Source organism: Stegodyphus dumicola, chromosome 2 (assembly GCF_044657685.1).
Source record: "Stegodyphus dumicola isolate Sdum_Otavi_A_Nest chromosome 2, ASM4465768v1".
NCBI classification, from domain to species: Eukaryota; Metazoa; Arthropoda; class Arachnida; order Araneae; family Eresidae; genus Stegodyphus; species Stegodyphus dumicola.
The window spans coordinates 260,058,998-260,082,843 of NC_140769.1; the positions used below are offsets into that span (position 1 = coordinate 260,058,998).

The window sequence follows — 23,846 nt, forward strand, 5'->3', positions numbered from 1 at the left end:
TTTCGTCTGTTTGACATTTATGATTTTAAAATTTCAACATCTAAAAATGCATTGATTGCAAAATTTTGAATTTTTCACAGCTTATAAAATGAACAGTTCACACTCTCCTAAGACAAGAATGATAAAGAAGTACTGATTGTGTGATTTTCTATATTAAAAAAGAATATGCTATGTGACACAAAATCATTTCTTCCTTCACCGTTGCTGTGAAATGTTCCAAGATTAGGTGCTATTGTATTATAGTGAAATCTATCATGTCGTATATAACTTTTCCATTACATAAATTTATATACATTTTTTTCAGCATTTCAGTTTTTTCTTGATTGCATTGGGACACATGCATTACATTCGTTTATTTAAAATACCCAAAGGTTATGAAAGTAGCTCTTCTAGGCATGGATATTGTTGATTTTGAACAATATCTTTATTTAGACAGAATTTTTAGGGCAAATATAATGAAACAATCTATGCACCACAACAGACGTGTTTGCTGTTCAATAAGTATATGTTTTATATATTTACATTATTATTGATGATAAAGAGAGGTGGTAAGACAAAATATGTTAACTGGACAGAGAGTAGATAAAAGAAGAGCAAGATTATGCTTACTGGTATTAGATTAATAACCGTGAAATTACTTTAAAATTCTCAACAGTCATTTTATAATTATTGGTTTAATAAAAGAATTTACTTTCATTTTTGCTGTTATGTAAATACATGCATCATTTGTATTATATAATGGAATAATTTTGAAAAGCCACATTATAAACATTTATTACAATTTTTCAGAACAGTGAAGGAGAATATCTGTATAAAAAGGGAAATTTAGGAGCTATTACATACAGGGTTTAGCACATTGAAACTAAGGACTTTTAAATACCATTAATGAGAAAAATTAAGGAATTGAATAAACTAAAGCAATTACCATATCCAAATTTCACTTATGTAATACCATTCTAAGAATAAAATAAATCTAAGTAGCACACATTATTTATTATTAAACTTAATCTAATGCTTAATATAAAACATATGTTTCATAGCAACAATACACATCAAAATATTTATGAGCCTTTTTAATTTGAAAATTTTTAAGATATTTAAGATTTAGTTATTAAGATATAGATTTTTAAGATGTAGCTAATTTATATCAATTTTCTTCTCTTTAATATCTTTTTGTTTTGATAAACTAATCAATGTTTCTACTAGTATCTGTTTCATCTCCTAAATTGTAATATACCTTTGAAGAATAATTTCTTTCTCAATAAGTTTTCTCTACATTTTAGAATTTCAGATTTAACTGAAGATTTCCTTATTCTAAGGAACTGCATGTATTTAGAAGGTATAAAAGATGCTTATTTCTTTAATAATATGGGTACTAAGAATAAATCTGAAATGATACATGATCAGGACTGGAACCGCAGCCAGTGTGGTAAAATTTTTAGATGTTAATGAAGCAATCAGCGGCAAAATTTAGGGATAGTAAAACTTAAAAAATTTAGGGCAGACACTTGGCAGCACAACTTAGGAACCATAGAAACTGCATCAGATGGTAAAATACCTTATGCTAACCCTGTGTATAGTGCAGTGAAACGTATAAAATGAATCTTTAAAATTGTCTGTTTTCAATTTCTTTATTAACAGAAAAATTCCTTTATACTGATGCCTGTCCATGTGATCAGATTAGAACTAATTTTGCTATTTTACATGCTTGTGTCTAGTGTGAAAAGATGAGAAAATAAAGACCAAAAGCAGAAAATTCAAATAACTTTGTTCCCACCGTTCTTCCAAAAGTTAAAGAAAAAATAAATTAAGAAATTCACCAGAAATTTCCTATAAAATGCATTTACGTGTTAATTAATACTATGGAAACATCTTTCATTTGATCAAATCTTTCTGGACGTATAATCATGCTTTAAAATCCTTCTAAACCTTCTCAGGTGCAAGGTCTAAAAATTATTCCAACTCAGAAACAGCAAAAAGTCACAAGATTTTTTTAATGAAATATTCAGGAAAAAATGTGTAAAGTGAATTTTTAAGATAAACATATATACATTGGAATATTCTAAAACTACGAACTCTAATGGAAAAAATATGTGGTTTAACAAAAGTTTTCCACTGAAAAATGTTCTTAATAAAGTTAGGGGGGGGAATGAAAGCAATACCTTTGTTGTGGGTAGTAATCACCACCCGAATCTATAATTTTCTGCTAATGTTTTGGTAATTTTTCGCAGCCCGAAACACGGTGGCCATGAGTCCATAAACAAATCAACCTCATTTTGGACGTCTTGTGTAGAATGGAAGATAGCACCATCAAGATGTAACTGCAGATGTGAAAAAAGTCCAAAGGAGTCATGTTGGGGCTATATGGTGGGCGTGGCAAAAGATCCCATTCAAGTCCGTACAGAGTCCAGCCAGTGAATGCAGACACATGTGGTCTTCCATTATCTTGATGGAACATTACCTTTTTGTGCCAGAATTCAGTTCAACGTTGTGTACACCTTACTGTTGACGGTTTTACTTTTTCGAGATACTCTTTGTGGATACTACATTGTGTCTGGCATTCCCACCAGATACAAAGCATGATCTTTTTGTTAGTCAAATTGCATTTTGTGACGCTGCTGACTGGCTAGCCGGGCAAAGACAAAACCCCTTTCCAGCCTGTGTTGTTGAAGTAAATCCACTTTTCATCACAAGTGATGATCCAGTCCATATCCTTGCATTGATATTCGAGCAGAATAGTGCAAGCCCGAACATGTCTGTCTTTATCTGATTGAATCAGCTCATGCAACACCCATCAATTGAAATTGTACATCAAGTTAATGCAATGCATAGTGTAACTAACGGACATAACACTAACTTCTAATTCGTTAGCAAGCTCTCAAGTGATTGCATACCGATCTTCTTTCACAAGTTCTTAGAGGCTGGCCAGAGTGCTCTACTTCTTCAATGCGATAGTCCTTATTTTTGAATTTTCTATATGAAACCTTTAGTGTCATATGATAAAACATTAGTACCTAAAGCTGTACACATGATTTGGTGACATTCTTTAGCTGACTTTTTGTAACAGTATTGGAAGTAAATGATAGTTCTAATCTGGTAGCATTGTAGTTCCATTTCAGATACCTTAATGATAACGATGGGTTTTTTTTTTTTTTATATAAATTTCATAAACAGTGTTATAAAGCAAGTCTCTTTCAAATGCCAAAATGTTTTTGACAAAATATGATTAAACACGGCAATGCGAACTGTTTGCACAGGCGATATTTGTGGTGGCGGAAAACTTTTGTTAAAACCTGATATAAAAGAAGAAAAATGAAATTAATTTAAAAATAACTACAGTAGCTTTTTTTCCTTTGCTAAGAAATACTTCAGAAACTGTGTTTCATATTATTATCTCATTTATTTTTCAGAATCAAAATATTACTAGATCACCAGAATGGAAAAGTAATGCTATTTTAAAATACGACACGAGAAAATAACAATGTTTTATTTTAATGCTATCTATTAACTACAGTTTTAACAATGTTTTATTTTAATGCTATCTATTAATTACAGTTTTAATATATTATCATTATTTTAATGATATTTATCAATTTCATTATGTTCGTTGAAAAATTCACGAATATCCCAAAAGTTTTATATACAAATTATCCTGAAGTTGCCAAATTTAGTATCGCATAATAAAAGAAATCAAATTTCAAAAAGACAAAGGACGTTTTTGATATAACATTTTATGAACTCTTCATTCTCAAAAAAGGATGAAATGTTACTGTTTCAATTGAGGCAGGGCTTTGTCCCCATTATGTCCTAAGAAGTAGGAAAGAATTTAAATGATAACCCACGAAATGCATATTGAATCGAAAAATATCCCTCCAACATGTTAATTCAAACTCAAAATGGCGGTCGAGAAAGGGAGGGGAAAAAAAAAAAAAAAAAAAAAAAAAAAAAAAAAAAGCGGGATGATTAAAATTAAGGACCTTGTGCTAATTTTGGCTGAAATTGAGAACTTTTAAGAAGCAAAAATCATTTCTAAAATGCCGAAGGGAAGGACTTTAATTACCGTATGAACCAAGTACAAATATGCAGAAGTAGTCACATACATGAAAAGTTTATAATGTAATATAAATTATTAACTCATTGTTTATTTCTTAGGCGTATAATTGATGTGTTCAGAAATTTAGAATCGAGGTAAACTTCATAATATATTTTATTTTTTTTAAACATAAAAGGGAAAATATATTAATACAAAATACTTAAAAATTGGTACAATACAATGCAGCATATAAATCTACTCATTTGAGCTGTAATGGGTACATAAATTCTGTTGCTTTTTAGAGAATAGCCCATTTTATACATATTTTTAATAAACATTGTATTGAAAAGAAATTGGCCCTCATGCAAAATTTGACAGTATTTACAAATCCACTTCATAAAAAATTTAAATATATGTAATTGCTTTTACAGAATATATGTCATGTTCAATTAAAAATATTTTAAAATATTTAAATTTAACAATACTTCATTCAAAGCTGACATAAATACCTTAAAAAGTATGTCACATTTACTGTAAACATACATATCAGAAATAATTACAATACATTGAGCAAAAGCATTATTTGTCTTTCATTTTTTGAATCAACAATGCAAAATTTCTTGAGAATTCTCCTTAAACATAAGCAGCAATGAAAGCATATCTTAAATTAAAACTTCTAAATAAATATTAAAATAGCTTAAAGCAAGCCTCTGTTTGTGACAGCTACTATGTAACATATGATGCTGGCCCCCTTTTTAAAACAAGCTAACTGATTACACTAAGTTGTACTATTTTCCATACCTCTAAACTTATTTTAACACTAGAACTACTAAATGTTAATGTCTGCTTATTTTTCCCAAGGCAGGAAAGTCATTTTGAAGGATTAGTAGTTCTAGTATTAAAATTTGAGTCATTTATTATTTGTTGAATAGCACTAACCGTTCAAGATATTAGATGAACAATATTTTTTTTTTTTTTTTTTTTCCCACAAGTAATGCAAATACATTACTGTTTTCTTATGAAATCGTCAACAATGGTAACTTTTATAACCTTTAAGGGAAGATGCCCTTCTAAGAACAGCCCAAAATAAGCTGACTATTAAATGGATCAGATACTGACAAATTTCTTAGCATTATCAAAATACTTGATAATTATGCAGAAGCGTGCTTTTAAAATGCAATTCAAATTACGAAAAGATTTCCTTTGGACAATTTCTTGTGTACAGCCAAGCAGCAGCTATTTTTAAAACCATAAATCTAAAGTTTTGCATTTCCAAGTGATTGAAAGAGACTGGCTATATGGGAGTTTGGTGTTTTCCCATTCATATTATAAAAAAGGCTAAAATTTTTAAAGAATTTTCATTTGAAAATTATGTACAAAGGCAACCTTCCTTTTGCTTAGCACAAATGCTAACAGGCTGGCTGTATGGGGTTTTCATCGTTTTTTTTCCTTCATATGGTAATGTAAATGTGGACTACTTTCCCTTAGAAAGTGCTCCACTGAGAAATTTCTCTCTTTAAGCATATAACCTTCATGTGCTTTGTTTTAATCAATTAACCAACTCTTTATGTAGGTAGATCAAATATGCTTCATCAAAATTAAACACTCCATTCTAAGAGCTAAATTTTCCATATAGATAAACTAATAATAATGACATTTTATAGGCAAATAAACAAAATGTTTTATTCTAATTACCAACATGCTTGCAATTCAATCATCACAGAAGTAAGGGAAAAAAAATCATTCACAAAATTAGTAACTTTACTTATTGTCCTTTAAAGTAATCAGGCAAAAAAATAAAATGATCATGTAATGCCAAAAATGGAACCTGCATGTGAGAATATGCTTTTTGGATTTATCATCCATTTGCATCAATATCTATTGTTTTAACATACAACTGATGCTGGATTATTTTTCAATACATTTTAAATGCTATTACTAAGATTTCATACGATTAAAACATTCACACATAATCACATATGCTAGAAATTTCGTAACATTATGATAAAGCATCTTTATGATTTGTGATTAATTTATTAATGTTTTCAAATATGTTCACAAAAATGCCTGTGACATGAGACTCTTCTTCAAGAAGCAAAATTATCTAGTAAATGTTAATTATTTCATTCAGTCGTATGCAGTGGAAATGATCACTTGAAATAAATTCATATTATAATTTAGAAAATTTCACTCATGGTGCAAGCCCCCCCTCCCCCAAGGGAAAAAAATAGCTGCCAAGAAAACTAAATTCATTAAATTACCTGGTTTTAAATGTACAGACTACTGAAAGATCACACAATTCTTTCTTTGACATATTTATTTCTTGACCATTTATAAAAATATATAATATATATAAAAGAAATCCATTCAACTTTGAAAATATTTACATTACCATAAAAATTTGCCTCCAAAAAGAAATTATTGTACCATAAAGAAATTTTGGCATGAAGATATGTGTCAAGCAGATATCATTTGATTAGAAATGCACATACTGCAACCAGAGGGCACTGAAATTCATTCTCCCTCGTGCATAAAAAAGGTATATAGAGGAATCTTGTCTGCATTTAATTTGTTGCAGAAGGATATTTTTTCATTACGGACATTGTTACACCACCATTAAAGACAATAAGATCAGCTCTCAGAATTCAAGAAGGGAAGAATGATTGATTGGGATAATGGAAGAGGATTATCAGCTCAGCAAGTTGCCTGCCACCATAGTTGCCAACCTTGAAATCTGAAAAACTAGGGATTTTTGTGAGATAACTGGGAGGTTTTTCATGCTATATGGTAACTCCCATTTCATGGGAATTCCAAGCTGACTTAAATTCACTTTATATGATTTGGGTTTTATGGAACTCTTTGTAATTAAGATTCTAAATATTATAACATTTTCTTTATGAGGGAGGGTGTTTTATTTTATTTATTTATTTATTTTTTTGAATTTAGCATATTATTTCAGAGCTGCCAACCTTGAAATAGGTAAAACCAGGAGTTTCCAGTAGGTTTTTGTGCTATAATTAAAATATGATCCTGATAAAATATATATTAATATTTAACTACATATTCAACTACATATTCATAAGTTTCATTAATTCAGTAAATTTTATTTGTAGCTAAAAAAATACTTTCCTTATTAAAGACTAAAAATTAAAAACTGGGAGTGAGGGATAGTTGGTAACTATGTTGTTTAAAAAATTTAAATGTAAAATATAAAATTATTTTAAAACATGAAGAGTTTCACTGCACAATTGTGTAGTCATTGATTATGTTACAGAGAAGAGTATATTCCATACAACTGTATAAGACTTTAGCAAACTTTTAAATGCTGACTTGACAATTATATTTCACAATTTGATGAACTGTCAGAGTGAACTTAATCAAGCATTGCTAAGATTCAGAAATGAGAATTCTCAAGAAAGAAGTTAATTATCAATCAATTTCTGGATCTAAAATGCCAGAGAAATATTTTCATTGCAACATATACATTTTAAAAAAGGTTCTTACAATAATGAGTACTTTAAGTACATTTACTTGCAATCAAACATGTAAATAACTATTTTCAGAATAGCATGAAACTCTTAAAAACAAATTAAAACAAAACTTAATGAAGAGGAAGAGCCCATAGTGTAGCAGTCTTGTCAGCACTAGTTGTGAGAAATGCAAATTCTCGAGGGTGCCATCTACCTTGGATTACTTTATCGCTATGCTCTGCAACTACAATCATGGGTAATGGTTGTGTTAAATCACCTGTAAACAAACAAATCATTTAAAAGATATAGCAAAACATAAACAAAAATTTTGGATAAATGCTGACTAAAAATTTTTAATGGTCAAGAAATTGCATTTTACATTGTTTGTATCATTACTACTAGATTCAATTGTAATGTACATTACAGCCAAAACTATATTGTTTCTACAAGATTTGGCAACAAAATGTGAGGATTGCTGCTGTTATTCTGTTAATATTAAATACAAAAGTACGTTATATGTATCAAATTATATATAGAACATATAAAAGTATGGGAATAGGAGATCTGTTGAATTCTGAAGACTAAAAAGAGAATGAAACTCTTAAATAAGACCTCCTTACTTCTATTGTGATGTACAAAACATCAAATTCTGCTTCATAAAACCATTCAGTGGAAAATCAGTAATGCAGACTTTGATCAGAATCTTAAAGTTTTCTGCAGTAATGCCCTTTTATTCCACAATCATGTATTTGGAAGATATAGTTAGTTTCAAGAATAAAAGGAAAGTGGTGGAGATGACAAGGAAAGTGTAAGAGTACCCATCAGCCATTCAAATAAAATTGTGAAATGTTTTCACTGTGCTTTCAGATTGTAAAATTCCCTATCAGCTAATGATAGATAATGATTCACTCACAGTGCGAAGCCAAACTTCCAAAAAATGTGGCATCTGGCTCCTCCTGGATGACAACAAACTGATATGTACAGCACTGACTGTATATAGTTTTCAGCCACAGGGTTCTCAGGCTCAAATAAGATATCCTGCTTCTTACTTTTCACTACCAATATTTTCTATCTGCTTCCCAGACCGAAAGAGGCATTGAAAGAGAAAGCTTCATAACATTAAGGAAACTTATATCTCCAAACCTGACAGCAATCCAATAAAAATCAAATTGACTTCAAAATCAGTTTTGAACATCTGCTGGAGAAATCAAATTCATGCATTAAGAAGAGGTGAGATTACTCTGAATAATCATGACTGTAACATTTTAATACAAGGCCTTTAATTTTTCTTTAATTTTACTTGTATTAGGTTGTCCAGAAAATAATGCAGGTTTTTAACCTATATCTTTAAAGTATCATAACTGAACTCAAAAACAATTTTATTAATCAAAATAAGCACCAGCCAAATCAATGCATTTTTGCCAAAGAGATATAAGTTTATTTATGCCAATAGAATAAAATTCTGGAGTTCTGGACACTATAAAGTTCTCAAAGGCGTTTTTGACATTGTCTTGGTTTCTGAAGTATTTCTTCTGCAGAATGTTATTTAGATGTTTGAAAACGTGGTAATCGGTCGGCGAGAGGTCAGGTCAATATGGGGGAAGAGGGAGAGTCATATCTCAATTCGTTCAATTTCTGTAGGGTCAGTTGCACAACGTGTGACCGAGCATCGTCATGGAGAAGAACTGCCCGCTTTCTGTTGACCAATGCCAAGCATATGCATTGCAATTTTTGGTGCATTTCGTTGATTTTGACAGTACTTATCTGCTGTAATCATTTTGCCCAGATTTAGGAAGCTGTGGTGGATGAGACTGGCTGCAGACCACCAAACAGTCACTATAATTTTCTTTTGGTGCAAATTTGGCTTTGGAAAGTGTTGTGGTGTCTGACCTCGGTCCAACCACTGAGCCGAATGTCGTCAGTTGTTGGAGATACTCCACTTTTCATTACACGTAACAATTCGATCAAGAAAAGGATTGTTTCTGTTACGGAAAAAGCAGATGACACTTCAAAATGGCAATTTTTAAAATTTTTGCTTCAGTTCGTAAGGCACCCACTTATCGAGCTTCTTGGACTTTCCTATACGATTAAAGTGATCAAAAATTGTTGTTTTGCTTCCTCCAAGCTCCTCTGTAAGCTCTTGAACAGTTATGCAAGGATTTGTTTCAACTTAAGTCTTCAAATCATCGTCATCAACAGCTGAAGATCAAAGCAACGTACAGGAAAGATAAACAATTGGAAAAACCTGCATTATTTTCCGGACAACCGATACCAACAACAATCCTAGATCTTTTTTGTCAAACTTTGTAAAAATTCTAAAATAAAGACAAATTATCAATCAATCAGCATTAGGATATGGAGATAAATAACAAAAAGGTACTTTAAAAATTAAACTTACAAAGTGTTTAAAAATTACTTCAAATTAAAATAGATCAAATCTTTAATTGTGCATTATCATCATAAATAAGTGCAAATTAAATATAACATGGTTAAATCTAAACTTGTCAGAAAATAATTTAAGAATAATGGAATTAAATGAAAGGTTTAGATTTAAAATCATGTTCAATGAAAGTAGAACCACTAAATAAATAAGGACTTGGAGATTTATGGATTTCTTAGTTTTGTTTATTATTTTACAATCATACTGTTACGTTTTTCTTAAGTACATACAGGGTCGTGGATTTGGAGTGAATAACGACAACACTTGATGAAGTATTGAAACACAATTTATTAGCTAGTATTATTCAAGACTGCTCCAAAAAACATTTTTACAGTCATCGGAGAACTACTATAAACATGCTGAAACAATCAGTGACACAGCCTTCAGGCTATAATGGTGAAGACAGCTTCACGGCAAAGCACCAGAGTACAGCTCCCAACTCTGCTCGGAACTCAACGTACTCTCAAGACTCTCCATGCTACAATATTGCGATGCACTCGATGATACACCATAATACAGCTCTCGACTCTATTCGCCCATTCTCGGAGCTCTTAGAAAATACTCAACGATGTACTATAAGATTCTCTCGATGCACTCGAAGACCAACATAGCACTAGACTACGAGACATTCGTTCACTGACTCTTAACTGACTTGACTAGGCACTCACTGACTCGCAATCAACTCGTTAGACGAGACATTGACTGACTATTAACTCGATGGGCTCTCTGGGACTCGATGGTTTATATAGCTTTTAGCTTGTGTTTGAGAACATTCTTTGCTAAACCGATAACCGAATTCGTTCCAGAAAGTTCTCCATCCGTTTATGGCATATTGGCAATTTTGTCGCCATATGGGCTATTTCTCGCCAAATATGGCAACCCTGCCTTCTTTTGCCATTTTCTGACAACCGGGAAGCTATCTTACCCCGGAAATTTTGTAACAATGCCTTACACATTATAAACAGTGGATAATTTTAAATAACTTGGAAAAGCAACATTTTAAGTAGAATTTTAATTTGTCATGAATTGAATGGAGAATTATGACTATTACGACAGTGAAAAAAGACAAATTAAATTTCTGGTTACAGAGTGATATACTTTTACATTCGCTTCAAAAATCACCTAAAAAATATACGCTTAGCTAAAAATTAAAATTAAAATTAAATAGGTATAGAAATCAATTTTCTACCTTTCATTTTCTTTATGAAGTGGTAGTGATAATTTATTATAAATTACTAAATTCAGGCCTTTATGAATCATTTGGTTTGGAATATTGAGATCATGACAAAGCATACTATAGCTATCTGACCGAGAAGAGGGGGCTTTATGGAGGTCTTTCTAAGGAAAACTGGCTTGTACAGTCAAAAGTCTTTAATCCAGATGTCCATAATCTGGAATGATCTAAAATCTGGACCTCAAAGCTACAAACTTTCTGCGCATGCATACGGTATGCATGACGGTATAAGCTAAGCTAAAATTATCTAATTATCTATTTCAGTCGCGTTATTTCAGATTGCGTTGTTCCTTAATCTTCGAATTGGACCTGGCTTATTATTTTTTGCAGACTGTTAGAGCAATTTTATAAAAGTAAGTTTGAACTTTCAATTATGTCAAATAGAATTTCCAATTCTGGAGCTGCCAAAGGATCTACAAAGTGAAAGCATGTTTCGATGTCTATTAAACAAAAAGTGGAATTGCTGCAAAAAATGGATAAAGGCATGAAGAAAGTGACAGAGAGGTGATTTGTTTCTCTAACCATTCCGAAATTTTTTTTTTAATTTCGCGTCGCGCAATGAACTGGAAGTTGATCTGTCAGCACTATCCTCAACTTCAGGGCTGATGTTTTTATTTTATTTGGCTTATAATTCCTTACTAAATATAGTGTTTCATCTCAATATACTCTGATATGATTTATATCAATTTCCTCGTCATTATAAATATCACAAATACGCATAAAAGAGTTTTCTGGTTGCAATTTTCTAATTTCGACTACGCGTGCATGCGTTTCTGGTTGCAATTTTCTAATTTCAACAACGCGTACATGCGTAATGTATGCTTTACGCATGCACGCGTTGAAAGAAATGTTTAATAAAGTAAACAAATAAATATTAAGCTTTTTTTGTGTAAATTTTGATACCCTTTAGATCACAATTGCTCTTTATTTCATAAATTAAGATTTTATATTTTTAATTGTATAATTTCTGCATGCCATCTTACCAGATTTAAACTGATGATTTATAATCCGGAATCGCCGAGTCCCGATGAGTCCGGATTAAAGACTTTTGACTGTATACATGTTATACACGGGGAACACAATGAAAACGTCCATGCAGCCAGCCCATTCACCTGGAATCGGACCTAGGTTAGAACTACCAGTGTTCAGCGATTTTAATACTCAGCCGCTGCTGGGCTGGCTTTTGTGAATATTATACAATACCATGTTTGAGTCATATACAAATTTTTATATTTACAGATTTGAGCCTAAAACAGTGAATCACTCAAGAATGCAGAGGCAGATTTACGAGATGTGCAAGCTGCAATTACAAATTCTACATTGTAAAAGGCCCTCAAATCACTCTCCTTATACAAAGAAAAAACAGTGTAAAGGAGATAACAATACTAAATATGTGTTATGTCTTAGATAAATGCTTCCCCAAAGTTTAGGTGATATAGATACCTACTTTATAAATCTGCCATAGCAGAAATGCAAACAAATGAAGAAAGAATATTATGAAATTATTGAACACATATCTTGTCTTGCTAAGTTTTCTTGTAATATGCTTAATTTGAAGAGATTTATGCATTAAAATAATGTATTCAATTATCCTCAGAGATATCATTTACTTTTAATTTTTGTTTACAAAAAATGTAATTCAATCAAAACAACATACATACATAATAATAGCCGATTCTTTCTTATAACCAATTATATCCATACCTCAGACTACTAAAGTAGATAGCTCTCAAATACTTTGCCATAATACATTATCTGCACAGATTTTTTGATTGAAAAATTTACTTCATTACCAAGATGTATATCAAGCCTAATAAAAAGGAATATTCATTATACAGTCAAAAGTTGTTAATTCGGACACCCATAATCCGGAATGATCTATAATCCGGACCTCAAAGCTACAAACTTTCTGCACATGCGTCACTTTGACGCATGCGCGTAAGACCTTTACCGCTGCGAATTTGCGTGTGCGCGTGCGCAAAATACGTTTACGAATGAGCATTTAATGTATAACGGACGGGATAAGCTAAGCTAAAATTATCTAATTATCTATTTCAGTTAATGTTGCAGATTGCGTTGTTCCTTAATCTTCGAATTGGATCCGGATTATTATTTTTTGCAGACTGTTAGAGCAATTTTATAAAAGTAAGCTTGAACTTTCGATTATGTCAAATAGAATTTCCGATATATATTTACTAATATGTAAAGGATATACAAAGCGAAAGTATCTTTCAGAGTCCATTAAACAAAAAGTAGAATTGCTGCAAAAAATGGATAAAGGCATATCCTTTGTTTATGTAAACTTTAACGTTTGTTTATCTAAACATTGTTTATCTTTAACACCGGGTGGCATGCAATGAATTGGAAGTTGATCCAGCACTATCCTTATCTTAAGAGCAGATGTTTTTATTTTATTTGGCTTATAATTGCTTACTCAATGTAATATTTCATCTCTATGTGTCTTTGATATGATTTAAATCAAATGCCTCGTCATTATAATTCGCTTCGGATAGCGAAGAATGTGATAGAGGTTATTGAAAACGAAAAAATTTCGATTGACAAATTAGTCGGTATTCTCGACACAGCAATTATAGGACTTGAACAGCGGAACCTTGTAACTGAACACGAAATTATGTCTGTTTATAGAATTAAAGAGAATGTATTATCACATAAAAAACGAAGCAACTTAAACAACTTACATTGAAAGAAATGTTTAATAAAGTAAACAAATAAATATTAAGCTTTTTTTTTTGTAAATTTTGATACCCTTTAGATCATAATTGTTCTTTATTTCGTAAATTACGGTTTCATATTTTTAATTTTATAATTTCTGCATGCCATCTTACCAGATTTAAACTGATGATCTATAATCCGGAAAAATCGATAATCCGGAATTGCCGAAGTCCCGACGAGTCCGGATTAACGACTTTTGACTGTATTACTTTTTAGGTAGAAAATTTTGAGTCATGTAGCATTTTCTGGTTCTCATAAGCCCCACTTCCCAACACATCTAAAATTTAAAAATATTGACTGACCTTGTAAATCTGTAAGCACCACTTTGTGATCATATGAACCTGTGAGCAGATAATATGCTTTAGGAGAAAACCTTGTTGTCCGTATGTCTGATGTATGAGGTTTAAAATACTGAATATGCCTTCCACCTCTTATGTCATAAAGCATGCATGTGGCATCTTCTTGACCTGATACAAGTAACCTTCCAGATGGATCGACACAAATAGTAGCAACAGGACTACCTGTTGATGAAAAATGAAAAATGCAACATAGATTGCCTTTAATAAATACCTTAATATCAGCCAGTATTGATGAAATTTTTAAAAACAAATATTTTATAATAATTTGATATATCACAAGAATATATAAATATATATTATGAAGATTTCGGAAATAGTTTCAAATGATAATAATAATAGATAAAATTATGCATTTGTTTATTTTTCCCCTTTTTATTTTATTCTTATCATTATTTGTCTATACACAAGGGGGGGAACTAATTTGTTACATGAGAATCATAGCATTTATAAACTTGAGCAGATAAGAAATTATACATTTATATGTGAAATGAAGCTTTAGAAAAGCATTTTTTAAGTATGCACATTATTTCATTAATTTTATATTTATAAGAACCATAATTTTTTATTACAAAATAATGCCTTTTAGTAATAAATCTAGCATTGCATATGGACTATAATTGACTATAATATTTGAAACTTGAACTTATAATTAAAATAAATATTGAATATGAAATTTACATATTTTAAAAACATGCCAGCATACGCAGGTCTATTATAGTTTTTATAAATGAAACACTGGCAAAAACTGATAGAACTGCTTAAGCTAATTTGGTTTTAATTGTTGAATTTAGTTTCCAACATTTAATAGAATAGGTAAACTATATACACAAATCAGTAGGCCTCAAAGATGCATATAACTGAAATTTACAATTGTAAGCTATAGAATGCAATCCTACAAGCTCAGTACTAATAATGACACTCGGAAAACTTATGCAGCAACAATAAACAGTCCGAAACCCAGACATCCAATATCCAGACTTTATGAAAATTAGCCCTTATCTTTAAACAAAGTCATGGTAATGGTAATATCATTGGGAGGGGGAGGGGAAGAAAGAAAAGAAAAACAGGTCTACAGTAAAAGCAATTTTCCTTCCAATGAATTGAGATTCCTATACATTACTTTAATAAAGATACATTAACCAACAAACATTTGGATATTTATATTAAAACTGGCATTCTGCTGCTAATTTTTAACAGCTCTTTCCAGCTATTTCAGTTGATTCTATGAAGAGGCTTAATGAGCTGAAAATTCCTCAGATAGTCTCCTAAGGGAATATGAAAAGGAAAAAAAAGCAGACACTTTTGTTTCTCACATACTGCATTGTGAAAAGATGATTTGGTTGATAAGAAAAGTAACTTTAGTTGGAGACAGGTGTAGACATCTGGGTTTGGAGGGCAAGGCTTCTGGAAAGTGGGCTGGGCACATAATTTCAAGAAGCAACCAGGAACCTTGTTGCTTTATAAAGCTGTAGAGACATTAGGTATTTTTTGGAAGCAGGAAAGATGAAAAATTAGCAACACTTTCGCCAGGAATCGAACCGCGAACCTCTCAATTTTACACACTGAGTGTGCAGACCACTACACCATGAAGGCTTGCTAAGAAGGTGGGAGAAATACCTTATAAAGCAGCAACACAAAATTGAGGAAAATACATAAGGCAATAAGGTGGCGAGTCCAACTTTGTAAGTGAAGTTTGGTACTAAAATAATTACACATTTACTTCCAGCACATTGAAGGTCATCAGATTTCACGGCTTATTTAGTAGCTTTGCATTTTGCTTTCCCTTCCTAAGGAATTACAATATGATTGACATTAGTGTCCACTACACTTCTGCCTTTAGGTGGTTGTGGAGGAGGCAAGGAACATATTTTTTTTTTTTTTTTTTTTTAAATCTGATCTAAACAATATGTGAAGGACCAAGATATACTTGTTTGATGAAATGGTGTTTTGCTCATACCAGATTTCTTTTCTCAGCAGCGTGGTGGTTTTAAGCGAATATTATTTCAAGATTAAGTAAACTTTACTTTGACATCGATTTTAAACACTAAAGAAAAGCTAAATTTTCCAATAAATGGAATTTGAGAAAAATTGCGGAGAAGTGATAATAAATGAAGATGATATAACAGAAGTTTTCGATTGCGACAGTGCTCAAATTAGTTATCGACTAATGGACAGCGAAATCTGTCACATGGTTTTAAATCCAGAGAATATCGCTATTGCTAGTGAAAGTGACTAAGAGGTTTTTGAAAATAAAAAGGCTTCGATTGACAGTTTAGTGGGAATTCTCGAAATGACAGTTTCAGGACTTTGTAAATGAACAAGAAATTTTGTCTATCTTTAAAATTAAAGAGAAAGTATTAATTCCCCTCCAAAAAAAGCTTAAAACACTTAAGTAAATATTCAGTTTTTTTTGCTAAATTTTGATTCACTTGAAGTCATAAATGCTTCATTATTTCATAAATAACTATTTAATATTTTTGATTTTATAACTTCTACATGTGATCTTTTAAGATTTAAACTGATGATCTGGAATCTGAAAAATTCCAAAATCTGCAATCACTGAAGTCCTGACAAGTCTGGATCTCGGATTTTGTACTGTATAGTACATTAAAAAAAGGAAATAGCCTTAATTAATAGCCTTTCATTAAACAACATTTTAAGTGCAAGACACATTCCATTTCATAACCAGTTTTATTAAATTATATAAAAAAATTATTATAAGTACTTTTTTTCCAAGTCACAAAAATTTTGTTTTTATTCATTTAAAATCACATCTCTGCTAGAATTACTTAAAATTTAAATTGAAAATCTGGACACTATTCAAAAGCTTTTTGATAAATATTTTATGTATCTCATTAAAATTTCCTGATAAATTGTATTTTTGTACTTAAAGTATAAATAAAAATTCCAATACCAAATTAAATATGAAAAGTACACTGAAACCTTTTTAGGTACAAGAGCTTCAAATATTAAATAACTTCATATAATTAAACAAAATTTATTGCAACTTTTGAAAATATTTAAAGATACATTTTAATTCTTCATATCTTATTTGGTTAAAAATTACTAATTTACAACTTTAGATTTTAATGTTTAAATTCATATACCATATAATTAATAGTTAGCTGAAAGACTACAAAAAGTTCATAACCACTTACAGAGAAACTATACATACACACAAATATTGTACTTCTTATGTCCTGGTAATTTAATTAATAAATGAAAATAAATTAAATCCAATTATAAATAGGACAATTATAGAGCTTTTATTAAAAATAATACACAGTTATATGAGAAAGCATTTCAGAAATTTTGTAGACTAACCAAATTTTCACAAGTAGTAACACAGTATAAAATTAAAAATTTAAAGTCTTAAAACAATTTTTATAAAAATTAAGTTTTTGTTTATTATTTTATAAAACATTTTTACTGTTAACTATAATGAATCTTGCAAAAATAAATATTTAATTACCTGGTCCTGAGCCAGATAAAGGAGGAGGTGTGACTAAATGGACACATCCTTTTGTTCTTAAGTCCCAAAATCTGATTGTTCGATCCTGAGACCCACTTACAAACATTGCACCACCCCATGTATACAAAGAAAGAATATGACCTGAAAAAATATGAGACATTATATCTATACTGAGATGAACTGACATAATAAAATCTTGTCATATACATTATTAAGAATAGTTTTAAATTATATATACTGTATTATAACAGTGCTTATTTTCAATGATATGGCAACAGAAGCTACTTTTCAGCCTCAAATTAGGGAGTTGCAAATTTTAGGAATCGCAGTAGTTTGCAGTACTGTATTTAAAAAATTACACCACTTTCAAGCAACTTATTTAAAAAATAATAATTGTTAGGAATTAAAATTGAAGATGTTCAAATAAGCATATTTGAAAAAATGAATTCAAAAATAAAAATTTTCAGCACAAAAATTCAGCAGTTTGGACCATAAAAAATATTTAAGATTATTTAGTAGCAAAAGCAAATATTTTTAGTTTATAAAATATTAATCTTGCTAACATAAGACCCGATTCAAAATTTATTATGCAGAATAAATTTCAAACTAAAAAGGGGAGGAAGTGAAATACAATAAAATCTGAAAGAGTTCAGATTTTATTAATTGCCCAAAAGGGCTCTTTTAAAGTTTAATATGATTTACCACTAGAGATTATCAATAGACATGGCTCAGGTGGTATAGCGAAACATTTTATATGATATTAGATGAATATGCATTTAGACTAACTAACATGGAAGTGCTACATATCTTCTGTATATTCAAAAAGTGTCAAAATATGTAATATGGTTCAATAAAAATATTTTTAATTATATAGTATATCATTAATTAAATACATATTTATTTCAATCAGTTAGATTAAAAAGTAAAAAAAAAAAAAAAAGATATGCATCTATTGCTTTTAAATAGTTTAGTTTGCTAAATAATAACAGACAAATTAAACATGAGAGAATAATACGTGTTTCCAAACGCAACAAAACGCGAATGAAAAGTGAAACCACACAAAATCTTTGAAGCTAATAGACTTTTTAAGCCAATAACAAGAATAAAAAAATTTCTTAGGCAACATAAACAGTATAAAACAATTTTAACACGGAAAAGGGAACAGTTAAAAAGTTTATTCTTACTTGAATTTAATTAAAATTCTTTTGCTAAAGAATTATATATACAGCTGCTGTTTAAACAGTTATAGATGTTCCAATTTCATTACCTACTAAAGTATTTAAAATATTATTTAGCTTATATTTTCCATGTATTATTATAGCATTGTGTGCTTAAACTTAAATTTCTAACAATTTTCAAATCCTATTTCTCACTTAGTTAGAAAATAAGAACAACATTCCCTCTCCCTAAATTCGACTTAAAATATCACAAACATTTAAAAATTTGCCTTTGAACTATCTGATGTAAAATCTCCCTCCTTATAATAAATGAGCAATACATTTTCTATCAATTTTGTGTCAAACCTATATTTTGATTTTTCATCTGGGTGCAAAACGAATTTTATTCCATCTTTAGTAATTTATTTTTTTTAATTGCCCTTTCAGACAGTATTTATTCCTCAGGTCATTTAGGAGTAAATAATACAGCAATTAAATTACTCCATTTCAAAATAACTTGTGCTAAACTATAGCTAACAACTCTTTGAAAATGTATATCACATTTGTAAATTAATTAATTCCATTTATAGATCTTCTAGTGCATTACTGCAGATAATTTTCAATAGAAATGAAAATGATGCAAATTTGGATTTCAAATAACTAAAATCTTGAAATCTTTGAAATTGACAACCTGTTTGTGACAAATACATGATTGAAATGTCTTTGCAAGTTAAATAAAACTGCTTTAGTGCTACATGTGGCCCATGGTGAGCCAAATTGAGAGGACACATATACATCATAGGAATTACAAAGAATCTGCAGATCCCTCCCAAAAGAACATTTTTATATGTTAATCTCTATTATAAAGTTAAAAAAATAGCACATATGCTTAGCAGTCATTTTACAATGATGAGTGAAAACATTATGACCATCCACACATTCTTCAATGAACTCGTCTGGATGATGTGCAGCACACATGATTAAGTGGAAATGGTATTTAGTTGCTGTAAGGAATCATTCTTGAACTTATTTTGTGAGTGATGAGAAAGGCTGCTGATCTAAGCAAATTTGATAAAAGGCAGACTGTAATGGCCCCAAGTCTCGTGATGAGAAAGGCTGCTGATCTAAGCAAATTTGATAAAAGGCAGACTGTAATGGCCCCAAGTCTCGGAATGAGTATCTGAAACTGCAAGACTGGTAGGTTGTTCACAATCTGCTGTTATTAATATTTATGGAAAGTGGATAAATGATGATAAAACCAGCAGTAGATGCCAAGGTGTTGGACGTCTACACATCATCAAAGAAAAAGGATTTTATAGACTGTCCCACTTGGTACAGCAAAATCAGAACACACAGTTTAGCTTACATTGCTCGATATGGGACTGTGCAGCAGATGTCTCACTTGCGTGCCTCTGTTGACAAAGCATCATTTTAACTATGCCTACAGTAAGCCTGGGAATATCAAGACTGGACCATGAATAAGTGGAAGACAGTTGCCTGGTCAGATGAATCACTATTTCTCATTCATCTCATCAATGGTAGAAAAAAATGCTTGGCAAAATCATGTCAGGGTACACCATCTTCCAAATGATGATGGATAGTTGCTCCCTCCTGTGTAGAAGGTCATACACAGGCTGGTGGTGGTATTATGCTTTGGAAGACGTTCGTATGGGCAGTTCTGGCAGCGTTAGTTGTGGAAATGGAATCTTCCAGCAGGACAATGTCTCATGTCATAAGGCTCGAATTGTGTTGGACTGGTTTCAGGAACATAAGGATGAATTCCACTTAATTCCTGGCCACCTAACTCATCAGATCTTAACTGAATAGAGCACATTTGGAATGTCATGCAGCTTAGAGCTCAGACATCACTAGGTCAGAATATCTCAACTTTGCGTGACTGCTGCTTAGACATTTGATATAACCTGTCTCCAGTCATCTACCAAAAACTTGTGGCATCCATGCCAAGTTCAGTTGCAATGTTTTCAGGCCAAAGGTCGTGCAATGCATTTATTGAGTAGATGGTCAAAATGTTTTGGCTCTTTAGCATATTAAGCACTCAAACCTAACAAACATATTGTTTCTCTCTGCCTACCATAATTGCTCTAATTTGTTGAGGTGACACATGTAGTATTCACAAGATTTTGGTATTGTTAATATGATCCAATTTAATATCAACATATAACTGCTATATATGGACAGCGTTTTATACAGCTATTATGTATTCAGGGAAGACAAAATTTTTAGAATCTGGAGAAGAACCAAGCGGCAAGATTAAGGCATGACAGAATTTGTATAATTTAGAGAAGCCACTGGGATCCAAAGTTTAGGGGTTACAAAAATTTAGAACTTCGTAGTAAAATTTAGGACCTGCAGAGACTGCATCATGTGGTATCTAATGCCGGTTCTAGATAAGCCTTAAGTGTACGTGGAAGTTTATTTATTCAGAACTCAGATTAGTCTTATGCATATGCAAAAAATAGACGTAGGTATAATAAATAACTACACTAATACAATTCAAGCTTAATTCAATATGTGATAGAAGCAAGACAAAGTTTAGCTGCAATCCTATGATACATAGCAAATAATGTATAGCGGACACTATTAAGCTAGGCTAAAATTATCTTTACTGATTCTAAGGAATTTCAGTTAATGTAGCAGACTGCGCTTCCTTAAACTTCTAATTTAATCCAGCATATTATTTTTTGCAGACTGTTATTATTACAACAATTTTATAAAAATTAAAGCTGGACTTTCGATTATGTCAAAAAGAGTTTCTAATTCTGGAGCTGGAAAATGATCTACAAATCGAAAGCATGTTTCGATGTCAATTAAACAAAAAGTGGAACTGTTGCAAAAAATGGATTAAGGCATATCCATCTAAAAATTATGCGAGGAGTATGTCAACTGTATATGGCATAAGAAAAAAAGAAAAAGAACCTTTTGAATTTTTTGTGGATTCCGACAGCCCACTTGCAATGAATAGCAGAAAAATTGTTCGTTTTGACAAGTGACAATCATGACAAAGTGATGACTGAACGGGTCAGACAGCATCTTAGCAAGGACGTGCAATTAAGAGGTCCAATGCTAATGGCTCAAGCCAAAATATTTCACGAAAAAATAAAATTAAAAACTGAGTGCACATATTCGACAGGTTGTTAACCAAATTTAAAAAATCGCCATAGTATAAGGCAATTAAAAATGTCAGGTGAAAGAGCTTCAGCTGATACCGAAGCTGCTGACTTATTTGCAAATTAATTCATTGAACTTATAAATAATAAAAAATTATCTCCAGAACAAATTTACAACACTGATGACACTGGTCTTTTCTGGGAATATGTACCATGAAATACCTTGGCAACTTCTACAGAAAAGACTCCAAATGGTATCAAAGATTCCAAAGCGAGACTAACAACTTTAGCATGTGCAAATGCTACAGGAATGCACAAGTGCAAATTTTTCGTAATTGGAAAATATACACGGCTTTGAGCATTTAAAGGAATGATGATTTTCCCCGTAATATATGTTGCAAATAAAACAGTGTGGATGACACAAGCATTAATGAATGATTGGTTTGAAAATCATTTTATACTCGAGGCTTGGCAACATTTGAATTCAGTTGGTTTACCTGATGATGCAAAAAAAGGTCTGATTGTAAACAACTGTTCAGCTCATACTTCTTAAAGTTTTAGTGAAAAATAATGTATCCATATTATTCTTTCCTTCAAATTGTACATTCGTCATTCAGCCCATGGATATGAGAATAGTGTGCACACTGAAATGCAAATATAAAGTAGCATTTTTTAAATCCATGTTAAATTTCTTGAATAATGGTGAGACTATTCAAGAATTTTTGAAATATTTTACCATAAAATCTGCTGTGTTTAGCATTGCAGAATCGTTGGAGGAGGTGTCTCCAGATACATTAAAAAATGCTTGGCATAAATTTATGGCCAGTTACCATATTTCATGGTAAGGATGATGAAGATGATAGCTGCGAATTTGAAGGTTTTCAGATATAGCAAACTAAAGGTAAAATTTTCCAGTTAATGGATTTTGTAAAGAAATACGGAGAAGCAGTAATAAATGAAGATAATATAACAGAAGTTTCACATTGCAATGACAATGCCCCAAGCATCAAGCAACAGACGGCAAAATTTGTAATATGGTTTCTAGATCCAGAAAATACCACTAACGATAATGAAGAAAGTGACAGAGAGGTTATTGAAAACCAAAAATTTTCTATTAACAAGTTAGTTGGAATTCTGGACACAGCAATTACAGGACTTGACCGTGGAATTGTAACTGAAAAAGAAATTATGGCTGTTTATAGAATTAAAGGGAAAATATTAGCACAAAAAGACAAAGCAACTCAAAAACTTACATTAGAAAGAAATGTTTAGTAAAGTAAACAAATAAATATTAAGCTTTTTTTTTTTTTGTAAATTTTGATATCCTTTAGATCATAAATGATTTCATAAATCACGATTTCATATTTTCAATTGTATAATTTCTGCATGCCATCTCACTAGATTTAAATTGATGATCTAATATCCAAAAAAATAACAAATCCGGAATCGACAAAGTCCTGACGAGTCTGGATCTCGGATTTTTTAAATTTAAATTTTGTATACATAAAGTTTTTCTAAAAAATAGTTACAGATGGTTTCTTAATTTATAGACACATAGTTCCCACTACAGTAAAATTATGATAAACTGTATATCTCGGGCCTAAGAGTTATGCAGATTAGGGAATTTTCCAGTGGGAGACCCTCAGACTTGTCCCCCTGGGGTGCCTTTTATCAAAATTGGGGGCAGAACTGAGCTAAACTGCAATGTCACCTGTAAGGTGCTCAAGACTGTTGCCAACAACAGGCGTAAACTTGCGTTCTTCGCCACGAGGAATTTCGTGAGCTTGGGCTGAATACAGGTCAGACAAGTGAACAATAGC

General features: G+C 31.2%; 1 protein-coding gene across 2 annotated transcripts in view; it reads right to left on the minus strand.

Annotated features, from left to right (window-relative positions):
* Window positions 1-4,189: 4,189 nt before the first annotated feature.
* The window catches only part of LOC118186893 (WD repeat-containing protein 47-like), a 136,426-nt gene continuing 116,769 nt past the window's right edge, over window positions 4,190-23,846 (minus strand). For both annotated transcript variants that reach the window (XM_035357060.2, XM_035357061.2), the window contains exons 7-9: window positions 17,742-17,882; window positions 14,213-14,431; window positions 4,190-7,780 (exon numbers count right to left, since the gene is read on the minus strand). In XM_035357060.2, coding sequence (XP_035212951.2) covers window positions 7,635-7,780; window positions 14,213-14,431; window positions 17,742-17,882 — 506 coding nt within the window. In that variant the 3' untranslated portion in view covers window positions 4,190-7,634. The remainder of the gene's footprint in view (window positions 7,781-14,212; window positions 14,432-17,741; window positions 17,883-23,846) is intronic.